The following is a 13904-nucleotide window of genomic DNA, read 5'->3' as shown; positions in this document are numbered from 1 at the left end:
TGCAAGAAATTTAAATAGTTGTGTTAAAATGGAAATCACATAAATATTAGACGTGTGCTATTCCTGGTAAAACCTCTCCAGACCAAACTGCCAACAAGGATGAATTTTAATGACTATTTTATAACCTCTGAGATGCTTGAAAATCCAACACAGTTGTAGTTAAAATGTAGTACTATTATAGCATCAACGCAATTAAGAATTCTGCAGGGACCATTTTCTGCAGGAAAACTTAAGCTTGCCTCACATTGGGAAACTAAACTATTTCTGATCATTTAAGATGGAATGTGTCTGATTTACTGATCTGTAAATGTTACCAAAATATTTGGCCCTCAAATATTGAATCACATTACTAAATAATTTAGTCTCTCCATGGGATGAATGTAAATATCAACATAAAAACTGACATTTATGATGGTTTACAGTTTTTCCCATTTTTATAGACACAGTCATTTCTTTCTAAATCACTTGGGGCTCTAAAACAGTGTTAGGAAAACATTACAGACTAAAAATGCAGGTGCCAAAGAAGCGATAAGTGAGAGAAAAGCTGCTACCCTGCCCTATGCAGCCTCACCTTCCCTGTTCAAATATGTTGCAGTTGGCTTCCTCAGGATCACCTCCATTAAAAAAATGATTTGTTCATTAATAGGGAGCAGCTCCCAGTATTTTGAGGAGTTTAAAGAGTTAGTCACAACCACTCTTAGCCTTCACCAATATCAAATAGTATTTCTCATAAACCCTAGACAACAGGGGGTGAAATGGATGTGACATTTATATCCACACCCCAAAATATTTTTCTTTTTCAGAAAACAAAATAAAATCAAGGGTTTATATAAGATCAAACCTAACCTTATCCTTTAGACCGTGGGCTGGCCGTGTGTGGAGGAAGCATACAGTCACATTCTTGAAATCCCAAATTCCCACCATGCAGTTTATTCTTTGGTTAAAGCAGTATGCCCTCAAAATCTCTTTTTCTTTTAAAATTTCTCTTAGAAGGAAATCTTATTTTCTTGACGAGTGACTTTTCTTTGAATTAGTGTTGTAAATTTTGATTTACTTTTCAGTTACTATGTTACAAGTAAAACAATGACCACAAAATGGGTGAATCTTATTTGTGGCTAAAAAGATAAAAGGAACAGGCTGGAACAGTAAGGGGCAGGCAAAGAAAAAGATCAAAGAGGGACAGCCGACAGAGTAAGGACTGAACACAAAGGATCATGCCAAGAACAGGCCCACTGGACGATGGGGCACATATAAAACAAATGTACCCAAATTTCAATCTCCCTGAAACCTTAAAAAAAGCATCAGGTGTAGAATCTTTATAGAGCACTAGACGTATATTGATACAGTAGTAAAAGTGCCATGATTAAAGTATTTGGCATTGTTCCTGGGATCCAGTCCTGGGAGAGACAATTGGCCATGTCCTAGAACTCTACACATAGTACTGGAGTGCTAAGAAAGTAATGATCACAATGGTCTTTATTAGTAATATTCTCAGTAATATTTGTAGCAAACAACTTTAAAGAATAAACTGGTGTCGCCCTTTGAGACTAAGAATATGTTTGTTCACCGTTTCTTACAAAATAATGAACTTCCCAGGCGAGAAGTTCTTTGCCTTTTGTGTTCACGATATCACCTAGGCCCTGTCATAACTAGGACCCATCAGAACTATCATCATCTAGATCTTGTCACTGGGTACATTACCTGAGATTGAGGAGGCAAAGAGAACTGAAACCCAAACCAATGCTCCTGATGTGTGCTGTTGTCGGTGTCGATCCCGGCCGGCAGGAAAAAACACACGACACGAGTAGTCGGCGGGTAGCCTCTGGTTTATTTTCTCTCTCCGTACGCCCTGTTCCGGGATCTCGGATCCCGCCTGAGGGAAGCCTCCTCTGGTCCGTTCCCTACGGCTCCTTGTGTGCTTCTCTCAGCAGTCCCTCTTCTTGGTGTGTGTCCTCGCCCCAGGGGTGGTGTCAGCATATATATGGACACATCGACCAATCACATCAAAGTAGGCAAGACGAGCTGATTGGCCAGCGTCAGCTGTTGCTGGGCAGACTAGCTTACAGGGCGTGTTGTTTACTAGCTAGGGAGCAGGAAATGGGCGCCATCTTGGCATACTCGATGGGAGGGGTAATCTAGCTCAGGCTTCACTCCTCACCACAGGCCTCATATCACTCGGTCGACGGGAGGGGCAATCTAGCTCAGGCTTCACTCCTCACCACAGGCCTCATATCACTCGGCCAGGCTCCCAACATCTCCCCCTTCTTTATTTATTAAGATAGTGTGGTCTGTGGGTCCATGTGAGGTGTCTGGGAGTGGGCCTATTTCGCAGGCCGAGGCATGAGAGAATGTAGAGGTCTATACCCTGCTGTGCATCACCTTGTCTCGTACATATCCTTGCGCCAGGACCATGCTCAAGGTGAGTGGTTCATTTTTTCGCAGGGCCAGGCTTTTGTGAACCGAACCTGGATGCATATAGACATTCATTCCTGCCTTCCCCTCAACCCTTGAGGCGGATGGCACTGCAGTACCCTTGGTCTCGCATCTCAATGCCATAACTCTTACTCCCTAGAGGACCCTCGGAGTAGAGCCTGTCTTAGGTTGATCAGGAGAACTTCTCCCGTCTTACCCGTCGTTGGCTTGCCCACTCAACTCTTAAAGCTTATATCTTGGGGGAGACACGGAGGGGTCCGCCGAGTGACATTTGAGGAACCGCGTAATCACTAATTACCAACCATAATCCCCGTTCACTACAATCACTAATCACTATTTTCTAATTATCAATGGGAACACGCCTTAAGCGCGGGGTCCTTCTAGTCTAAGTTCGCAGCCGCGACGGGGAAGGAGACGTACGTAATAATACTAGAACATCCGTAAGAATAATGGCGAGGGCAGCCACGTACTGGTTAAAGGAGCCGTGCCTTTCTAGCCTGAGCCCAGAAAACGCTAGGTGTGGAATCCCCTTGACTCTGGGCCAGCAACATCATCAATGTCATATGTGTCTTTTGGGTCGCCCTTACCGACCGCAGGCACCTAAGAGTCACGAGAGTGACAACCACAAGAGCAAGAATGATCCCATACGCAAGAAGTGACGAAGGTTTGAAGAAAGAGCCTATCTGGCTTAGGACATCATCAAAAAAGGAGGCTGTAAGTATAGGCACCTCTATCTGATCTAGCTGCCGGATAGTCATATCCAGGCGCACGCTAGCGTTCCAAAAGGAAGAATTATAGGTGGTGAGAACATAATCCTGAAATTGCCTGTAAGCTGAACGGTTGACCTGGATGGGGGTAACGCACAACTGGGTGAATGCCCATCTGGCGTCACATAAATTGTTAGCCACCTCCCAGAGTCCCTGGACTTCCTGAGCGATTAGGTCGATCTGCTGCTGTAACGCCATTATGGCGTTGTGCTGGAGGAGGTTGACTTCTTGTTGCTCCCTCAGCGCCAGGGAGGTGGTGTCCGTAAGATTGGCAAAGGCCTGAGCCGTCAGCGTAGACTGGGTCAGAGCAACGGCAGCCGTCACAGCCGTCGCAGTCAGAGTCACGAACAGTGCTGTCAGGGCCGCTGTGATCCCAAAATCTCTCTTACGTCTGAGCATGGGTAGTTGGTCCTGCTGATAGACGGGATGAACCCAAACAGATTCGTTAAAGGGAACCCACATCAGTGGGGGTCGAAGAGCCAACATAGCATACGGGAAAGACCCATTCCAGCAGTTCCCTGTAAAGCATGGTTGGTTACTGCACTTAAAGGAGATGTCAGCAGAGAATACCCATAAGTAGGGCGGTTTTACGCATGCAGCCTCAGAATTAAGGGTGACATTGGTGGTTCCATTAGAGGCAGAAGCGTTAATAGCGAGCATGGGTCTTAAGTCCATGCAGGCTCCGGTGGAAAGGCACAACCAATTTTCATTAAGGGGGAAGGGGAAGCTTATTGCCCACTTGTTGTTCACTCTCAGGTAGGACTCCCACCAGGTCAACGCGAATATGTTGTTACTACCGGATGGAGGAGAGAACCGGGACCACCAAGACATGTTTAGATGAGTCACTCCCACGCCGTCGACAGTACAGGGCTGCCATGAAAGTTGTGACAGGTCCACCATCTGTCTTTTTCGGCTTGGGGACACACGGTATGGGCATGTGGGGAAATCGGGACGGGTGTGCATGGCTGCTCGGGGTTTGCAGGTTGAGTTAAAAGTGATGACTCCGCCGCTAAGTGTGCCAGCTTTAAAACATCCAGGCGAATGCAGGGATGGGACAGACAACCTCACCGTCAGGGAGGTATTGTACCATTTTACAAGGAGGGGCAGGAAGCTAACGCAGGATCCCCGGTGACACGAGGGGTTACTATTAGTGGAAAAAATGACCACGTCATTGGTGATGGGAAGGTCAAAACGTATGGGTCTGATGGTTAACGGTATATCTGGTATGCAAGGCAATCTGGCGGAGCAGTTTTTTGCATACAACTTTGGGAGAGAGGGGGCTGTGGTGGAGATAGCGGCTAGCGCTGGCGGATGATGTATTGCTGCCCACACCAAGTCTGCTCCTATTTCAGTAGTGGTGGTGAGCATCAAAACCAGAAGGAAGGGGGCTGCCGGAAGGCGGCGTGGCCTAGCCACTCTGGCTGCACCGTACCCTAAAAGAGAGCCAATTACTATCGAGAGCATAATCATTACTGTGTCCCATAAGTCATACGGTATTCCTCGGTCGAGCAGCAATATCCTGGTCGGACCGATCTTGATTAGGCTGTCCGCTGCCGTTGAGTTTTGGAGTGTTTCCTGCATTATGTTTCGTTGGATTCGCCACGCGCGTCAGCCGTTCTGGGACCCACAATGGTTCTCGTCCTGGTTCCTGTGGGAAAACACAAACCGCACCTCGGTTCCAGCTAACTACTGGATCCGGGCCCATCCATTGTCCCGTCAGGACATCTTTCCATTTCACCCATCCCCTATTGCCAGGAGATGGATTACAATGTTCCATGGCCGGGGAGTGATTGTTGTTATTCAGGTTCAAAAAATTGTATGTGAACAGTGCCATGGAGAGCCGTGCCTTTGGGGGCAGGCCCTGACTTATTCCCCCTTTTTGTTTTTGTAGAATTTCTTTAAGGCTCCTATGAGCCCTTTCAATAATTCCTTGACCTTGGGGATTGTATGGGATGCCATGTTTTAACTGTACCCCCATTTTTTCACAGAACTCATTAAAGGCTCTGCTTGTATAAGCTGGTCCATTATCAGTTTTTAATATTTTTGGTTTGTCCCATGCGGCCCAAGCTGTCAGGCAATGATTGATTACATGAGACACCTTTTCGCCAGTTTCAGCAGTCGCAAATATAATATGAGAGCAGGTGTCCGTAGAGACATGAACATATTTAAGAGATCCGAATTCTATCATATGTGTGACATCCATTTGCCAAGTGTCGCCAGGAATCAATCCCCTGGGGTTAACTCCCGTTGATACGACGGGTGTGTATGTGGCGCAAGAGCCGCATAACCGTACGATGTCCCGCGCGTCAGCCCTGGAAATGTGGTACTGGTTGGCTAACGTCCTGGCGTTGACATGAAATCTGTCATGAAACAGACGGGCTTGTTCTATTGAAGATAACATATTGAGTATCCACAACGGGCGAGTGGCCACGTCAGCTGCCGCATTGCCCTGTACCATGGGCCCTGGCAGGCGCGTATGTGCTCTTATGTGAGTGATGTATATTTTGTTGTGTCTATTTATCAGCAGAGTCTGGATAGACAAAAACAAATTAGTCACTTTGGAGGTTGGCTTAATCGGGCCCGCAGTCTCAAGGACCTGCATGGCATTAACAACGTATTTTGAATCAGAAACAATATTAAGGGCCCCTGGGAACTTCTCGAGGACGGTTTGTACAATTTGTAACTCTACCACCTGTGGTTGATCTGGTTCAAATTGTATGCTGATCGGAGGCATACCTGAGACCACATAGGCCCCTATCCCGGTTTTTGACCCGTCCGTATAGATCGTTGTTGCAGGAGTAAGTGGTGTGGACGCGGTGATTTTTGGAAATATCACCGGATGTTGAGTAACAAACTGTAGTATGGGGTCCCTGGGGAACTGGTTGTCTATCTCCCCAAGAAAAACACATCTCAGGATGGCCCACGTATCTATACAAGCAGTCAGGATTTTTATTTGAGAAGCGGTATAAGGTACCCGAATAGCATGGGGTGCAGAGCCAAAATGTTGGATAGCCCTGCCATGTGCCTCCAAGGCCAGGGAAGCGACTGTTTCCGGATAATGTTCGATAATCTTGGCAGGTGAGACCTTAGGGTGCACCCACAAAAGTGGTCCCTTTTGCCAAATCACTGCCGTAGGTTGAGAAACGGTCTGCAACAAGCAGACCTCAAAAGGCTGTTCTGAGTCAATTCTCCGCAATGTAGCTGTACTTAGGGCTTCCTCTATCTTTCTCAGAGCAACTCTGGCTTCCGGGGTGAACTCCCTGGGGGAGGCAATATCCGGGTCTCCTTTCAGGAGGTCGAACAGGGGCTTTAAGTCCGAGTTGGGGATGTGTAAATAAGGTCTGATCCAGTTTATATCTCCCAGTAGCTTTTGCATGTCATTCAAGGTCCTTAGACTATCTGTTCTGATGGTTACCTTTTGTGGAGAAATCGATGTGGGGGAGACTTTGGTGCCCAGGTAGGTCACTATGTCTCCTCCCTGAATCTTGTCAGGGGCAATATGTAAATTTGCCTTTCTCAGGGCCCTGACCAATTGGCCAAGCATATCCTCCAACTCAGTCACATCTTTTGCACTGATTAGCAAATCATCCATGTAATGAATACATCTAATTCTGGGGAAGGCTTCACGCAAGGGGGCCAGTAGAAAATCAAGATACATCTGACACATGGTGGGACTGTTGGCCATACCCTGGGGTAATGTAACCCACTCGTACCTCTGATCAGGACTCTCTTGGTTAATGGTGGGTAGGGTAAAGGCGAATCTGTGGGTGTCCTCTGGATGCAGGGGGATTGAGAAAAAACAGTCTCTAAGATCTATGGCATAGACTGACCAGGACCGAGGGATGGCTGAGAGGGCTGGTAGTCCCCTCTGGATCGCCCCCAGGGGCTGCATCTGTGAGTTGACAGCCCTCAGATCATGGAGCAGCCTCCACTTGCCTGATTTCTTCCTGATAACAAAGACAGGGGTATTCCAAGGGGAGGTTGACGGCTTTACGTGTCCCGCCTGAAACTGGGTTTTGACTATCTCAGTTAATGCTAAAAGCTTCTCCTTGGGTAAGGGCCACTGAGGCACCCAAACTGGATTTTGAGATTTCCAGGTAATCTTAATTGGAGCGGGCAGGAGAAGTTTCTCAGTGGCCCCTAGGAAAAACCCAACCCGTGTCTACCTTCCCTTTTTTCTACAGGTACGGGGGATGTCCGGCCCTGCAGGGCTGCGCCCAGGCCCTTGCCGGGGACATATCCCTGATTTTTGAGTATCCCTTTGGCTTGGGGAGAGCAGGTGGATGTAAGAGTGACATCCATCTGGGTGAGAACGTCTCTTCCCCACAAGGATACTGGCAGCTGCAAAACAAAAGGTTGAAAATGTCCTCGGTGACCTTCCTCATCACCCCAAGGCAGGGTCACGGCACTAACCTGGGGGGCAGCCACTATCCCCAATCCTTGGAGTGTGTTGTCAGCTGTGTTGGTAGGCCAACTGGGAGGCCAGTCTTTCTTGGAGACGATGGAACGGTCTGCCCCTGTATCTAGGAGTCCTGTTATCTTTTTTCCGTTAATCCTGAGCGATAGCATGGGCCTTTTATCAAGAGTCATATGAAGTCCTTCAAAAATTTCCTTAGAGGAGCCAAGTCCCTGACCCCCTCTAACCCGTTGACCGGACCGGGGTCTCTCATGGAGACTGGGGAACAGTAAAAGTTGTGCTATCTTATCCCCTTCATTAATTACTATGGTCCCTATATGAGATTGTACCATGATTTTGATGTTTCCTAAATAATCTGGGTCTACAACTCCAGGGATCACGGTAAGGCCCCGGAGGGCTGTGGAGGACTGTCCAATCACTAAACCAACTAGCTTGTCGGGTAGTGGTCCTTTGGAGGTGGTTTCAACCACCTGAACGCCCATATCGGGTGTTAATAGGAGTCTGGAGGCGACACAGAGGTCCACGCCTGCTGGCCCGGGGGTGGCCCCTGTGGGGGGGTGCCATCTTGTGTTGTCCTGTCTAGGGAGTGGGGGCCCGTCCGTAAGGAGGGCCCCCTCTGGCCGTTTTTTGGCTCCGTAGTCTCCCTGCCACTAATACGGTTCCCCTGGGCATCAAAAATAGATCTGCAATCTTTTGCTTTGTGAGAACCTTTACCGCACCTTTCGCAGGTTCCCGTTCGTCTGTCTGATTCCTGTCTCTTGGATATAAACTCCCCCTGTCCGGTCTTGGGGCAGTTTTTCCTTATATGGCTGGGATCCCCACACTGGAAACATCCCCTGGGCTTACCAGGGTGATTGGTCTTCTGAGGCCCTGTCTGTTGTAAGGCGGCGGCTAAAAGGGCAGCCACGCCTGAGTTGGATAATGGCCCCCCTATTTCTCTACAAATTTTAATCCAAGCCTCTATGTTTTTACCTTTATGGGGTGCTATGGCTGCCCTGCAGTCCTTGGTGCACTGTTCGAAGATTAACTGTTTAATAAGAGGAGCAGCAGCACTCGGATCTGAAAAGAGTCTGTCAGCTGCCTCCTGCATTCTGGCCACAAAATCCACAAAAGGTTCTGTGTTGCCATGAACAATTTTAGAGAGGCATTGTGAGGCCACCCCTGTGTTGTTTACCTGCTTCCAGGCGCGGATGCCTATGTTATGTATCTGTTCATACACATTTGGAGGGAATCTAGTTTGATCTTGAGCGTACTGACCCTTACCCATAAGCATATCCTCATTTTGCCCTCTATGGCCCCTAGCCGCATTTTTTTCAGCCTGTTCGGCGGCAAACTCAGTATACCAGGCGCGCCAATCCAGAAAAGCCCCGGGGGCCAGGCAGGCTTTAGCCAGTTGGGTCCAATCACTGGGCGTCAGAAAGCCACCGGCAGACAAATTCTCCAACATAGTTATAGTGTAAGGAGCAGTAGGGCCAAATGTGGCAACCGCATTTTTAAGCTCCTTAATTTGCTTGATCTCCAGTGGTTCCCAGTAATTGGGTCCTTGGCCTTGCGCCAGGAGCACCGGATAAAGCCCACATTGTTCATACTCATTCGCCCCTTGAGGAATCTGTTCCATTCTAAATGTCCATCTACGAAAATACCTTCCCTGGGACCTTGGCATTTTTTCACAGGGTGGTGCCTCCCCATGAGATGTCTGTCCCTCCCTATCACAAAATTGTATCTCTTTGTAACATGGCCGACCAGTCTTTGGGGCACAAGATGGCGGGTCGCCAGGCAGACAAGATGGTGGCCCTACATGTGACAACGGTCCAGGCCACTCCCTCCATGGGGGGGGTGACGGAGGAAGGCCCCAGGCCGCCATCTCACCACAGGAACCGGTGTTTGGGACCTCCCAGGGTGGCGCGGAAGGCTCTACGGCTTTCCGTTGGGGAGTGCTCAGGAGTTTCCTTCCCTTCTCTAGGTCTGTCTGCATCTTGACTAGGTCTCTACGTAAAGCTGCAAAGGGATTAGGGGGGTCACTTGCCTCATTGTCCTCGCCTTCCGAGGTATCTGAGCCCGAGGAATCCGAGGCAGGGGGTACCTCTCTCTTGCCTCGCTCTCGCGAGCGCCTCCGCACGCTCCCTGCGACGGACCCCTCTCGGGAGGACTCCGAACGGGCCCCTTCAAAAGCTCGGCGGGCCTGAGAGAGCCCATCTGCGCTATCCTTAGCCCCATTCCTCTCCCCTTTGAGGCATGAATGAATCATCTCCCAGAGCGGCCGAACCGAAAGTGGGAGTCGGCGCTCCTCTTCTGCTCTTTCTAAATCCTTACCTAATTTCTCCCAGCAAGGTAGGGACAAGTGCCCCGTCGGCAGGAACCAGGGTGCCGCCTCATCTACTTGTTGGAGAAACTCCGTAAGTGTCTTGGAGCTCATTGATATACCTGAAATCTTGAGCAGGTCTTTCACCGCTCTTACCAGTGACTTGGAACTCTTAGTGGGTAAGTTGCCCATGCCTGTCACTGAGGAGTCCGTTCTCACCGTGTGAGGCTAACCTGCCACATACACGTGAGCTTGAGGGGAGTCTAAAAAGCCCTGTAGGTGCGCGCCACCCAGAGCCCAGGTTTATCCCCTACTCACCTGTCCTGCAGAGCAATACTGGAGCGTCGTCCGCCTCGTCTCGGGGGTGATCAGTTCCCCGTACGGGCCACCAAATGTCGGTGTCGATCCCGGCCGGCAGGAAAAAACACACGACACGAGTAGTCGGCGGGTAGCCTCTGGTTTATTTTCTCTCTCCGTACGCCCTGTTCCGGGATCTCGGATCCCGCCTGAGGGAAGCCTCCTCTGGTCCGTTCCCTACGGCTCCTTGTGTGCTTCTCTCAGCAGTCCCTCTTCTTGGTGTGTGTCCTCGCCCCAGGGGTGGTGTCAGCATATATATGGACACATCGACCAATCACATCAAAGTAGGCAAGACGAGCTGATTGGCCAGCGTCAGCTGTTGCTGGGCAGACTAGCTTACAGGGCGTGTTGTTTACTAGCTAGGGAGCAGGAAATGGGCGCCATCTTGGCATACTCGATGGGAGGGGTAATCTAGCTCAGGCTTCACTCCTCACCACAGGCCTCATATCACTCGGTCGACGGGAGGGGCAATCTAGCTCAGGCTTCACTCCTCACCACAGGCCTCATATCACTCGGCCAGGCTCCCAACATGCTGTATCATTAGTAATAAAAATTCTTTGCCTCCCACTCAGGAGCTGAGTATCTTCGCAGCATTCATAAAACTAACTCATCAGGGGCTGGGGATTTAGCTCAGTGGCACAAGCGCCTACCTTGCAAGCAGGCAGTCCTGAGTTCGATCCCAGTACCGATAAAAAGGAAAAAGACAAAAAAAAAAAAAAAAAAAAAAACTAACTCATTATCTAATAACTAAGGTTAAAGGTCAGGCATGACAAGTAAGTATTGCTTAGCAAAAGCAACCATTATTGTTAATGAAAAGTATGCATTTCAACAATTCTACTAGAAGGAGATATGGAAGAATTAAGCACCTATTCCCAGACTTTCAATCAAGTACAAAGATTTTTGATAAAATCGCTACATTTTAGTATGTAGTACAATTTAATCAAATAAATAAGGACTAAGGATCAGTCATTTTACTAGTCAGTCTGAAAGGTAAACAGAATTATGTTTAGTTAGCTTCATTCACAGTATTCTAAAATATTCACTCTATTCTAAAATTCTTCATTCACTCTATTCTAAAATTTTGCTTCCTTAATTAATATTAGTCTTTCTTACCATTCTTAGAAGCAGTAGCAACAGAAATAAAGACTGACTTGGGCTCCAAGACTGTGTTCAAAGTATGTTATAGATACTAATAATAATTCATCATAAAGCAATTTTATAAGATAGGAACTCATGACTACACTTTCATTTTACATACACAGAAACAGAGGCACAAAGAAGTAAATAACTTGCTACAAGAACCCAGCTGATAAACAACACAGCAATAATGTAACAGGTAATCAGTTTTCAAACACTGTATTTTTTTTTTGTACTGGAGATTGAACTCACAACCTCATGCTTGATAGGCAGGCGCTTAGGATACTGAGCTAAATCCCTGGCCCAAAGACTGCATTCTTAATCTTACTTTATAAGTCCTTTTATCGTGATAGACTAGAATACACTGAAAATTAGCATTTTAACACATCTCTTTAGATATTTCCACAAAACTGTCTCACATAATATTGCAGAGAAAGGAAGGCCTTTATTTGTATTTAGGAATAGTAGATCTAATCTCTTCATTACACTGGGAGATCATTTTAATATCAAAAATACAAACAAAAACTAGGAAAATATGAAAAACTATATGCCATTAAGTAAACTGTTAAAATAACTCCTGTGTATTACATGAGACCTGAAAGCAGTTTGCAGAACATGGCCTTGATTGATGTAAGCAAGGAACATGCATGTTAAGTGGTTCAAATGATTCACCTCTCCACATATGGTCCCAAATCATCCAGAAAGCAGTGTATGGATCATAGGGTTACAGACAAAGTTTAGCAAACAGACAAATTTGCAAATACGGAATTTGTAGTAATGACGCTTGGCTATATATATAAACCATCTAATAACTAACAAATCTCATGACATTTTCTACATAATGTCTCAGTCCTTGTAGATTTTTATGTTCTTTGCATCTGAAACCAAAGTAAAAATAAATGCACAAAAACCTTTTTAGACTTTTATATCCTGAGAACCCTCCCAACCTCACATATTTTAAAATAGTACTGTATTATCTTAGGCTTCTTGACCTAGTCAGCCACAGTACACCATTCTCAAATTAATGACCTTCCTAATTGGAAGGGGCACTTGTAGCACACTATCTCAGGTATCACAGTAAAACATCTTAATTATGTCTATTTGCTTGTAGCAGAGATATACATAGACTTTTCTGTCAATGCCCTTTTTTATATCAACTATGGATTTTACCTTCTAATCTACAATATCTTCCTGAGCCAAAATTCCCAAGTGACCATGGAATTGACATTTTTCACAATTACTCTAATGTATTTCTTCGTCATTATATACTGATGCTATGGGCTGCAGTGAAACAACAAAGGATCTAGGGCCATGCCTCAGCGTTGCAAGCTGTATTTCTATTTGTGCTGACCTGTCGATGTAACCACAGAGTTAGAAGTTACAGACAGAATCAGACACAAAATCATCAGCTTTAGCTTCCAATTAAGGCTACTTTCTATGCTTAGTGAGAACTATTGATCATCCCTCATCTCACCAGGCTTCTACATCCTCTCTCCGCGATCATCACAGCATATCAAGGACGCTGCTGACTATTCATGAGAATAAATTTGTGAGATGAAGCATTGATCTTGAGCTAGTAAAGCACGCATTAGTGGAGAGAAAGGAAGATTTCAGCATTTTAGTTTATCTGGCTTCACAGCTGATTCTAACACACACAAACACACACATATTCTTTTGAGACAGGGTCATCTTAAGAGGTTCAGACTGGCCTCAAAACGCAGCCATGCTCCTGCATCAGCCTCTTGATGTAACTACAGACCTATAACACCATGCCCAGCAGGAGGAAGTTTCTGAAGGCAACTTGCAACACAACTGAAACCTATCTTTGCCCAAAGGCTTTTTCTAAGAAAAACTGAAAACGAGCTGCCAAGCTGCTTTTTCCTGCCTTTCTCTCACACGTTCCCATTTTACACACACCCTCTGGTTTGGATGCACTGAGGCTGCACCCATTTTAGTGGTCCTGCCATCTTGCACAGGTTCTGCTTTGTATGTGAAAGTCCTTTATTTCCCTTCCATCTCAGCTGCGTACCTCTTCCAAGGCTTTGCAGTCCTGGTTCCTACACTATTTCCTACTGAAAGACCCCCTGGACTCTTCCACAGACACTTCTCCTTGCTCATCAGCCTCCTATGTTCCCTGTGCTTTTCTCTGCTGTAGCACACTTCATACTGCGTTGCAATAATTTGCCTAAAGTTCTGTCAGTTTGTGTTTCCTGCAGTGTGAGCCTTTTGAGGTTGTATATGGTTCATCATATTAATCTCCGCGAACAGTCCCTGGCACAAATGAGAAACCAAGAATTACCTGTTTTTTGAAAGATCAAACAATTCAGTAAGTGAGGTTTAAATTTTTCTTACAGGAAGTTCCATTTGTCCCATTCAGAATGCCTCATAAATTTAGAATTAACATAATTAACTTGAATTTGAGTTTATTTAAATGTTTCCATATTCTCCCTATGTTCTTACATTTTTCTCAATTCCACTATTCAGGAAGGAT

General features: G+C 46.6%; 1 protein-coding gene across 1 annotated transcript; it reads right to left on the bottom strand.

The window, feature by feature from the left end:
* Nucleotides 1-1767: 1767 nt before the first annotated feature.
* Nucleotides 1768-10834, bottom strand: LOC111753923 (uncharacterized). Its single transcript, XM_023560699.2, has 2 exons — nucleotides 10238-10834; nucleotides 1768-4848 (listed from the first exon to the last, which is right to left on the bottom strand). The coding sequence occupies exon 2, from the start codon at nucleotides 4779-4781 to the stop codon at nucleotides 2907-2909; it is 1875 nt and encodes a 624-aa protein (XP_023416467.2). The 5' UTR covers nucleotides 4782-4848; nucleotides 10238-10834; the 3' UTR covers nucleotides 1768-2906.
* Between the last annotated feature and the right edge of the window lie 3070 nt (nucleotides 10835-13904).

The sequence above is a fragment of the Cavia porcellus genome, unplaced genomic scaffold (genome assembly GCF_034190915.1).
Source record: "Cavia porcellus strain 051 isolate PalLab524CR breed Dunkin Hartley unplaced genomic scaffold, mCavPor4.1 scaffold_9, whole genome shotgun sequence".
Classification (NCBI taxonomy): Eukaryota; Metazoa; Chordata; class Mammalia; order Rodentia; family Caviidae; genus Cavia; species Cavia porcellus.
This window is presented reverse-complemented; position numbering and strand designations above follow the sequence as displayed.

Bases quoted from the DNA above. Each gene is read 5' to 3' on its own strand.
- LOC111753923 (XM_023560699.2), bottom strand. From the start codon at position 4,781: ATGCAGGAAACACTCCAAAACTCAACGGCAGCGGACAGCCTAATCAAG.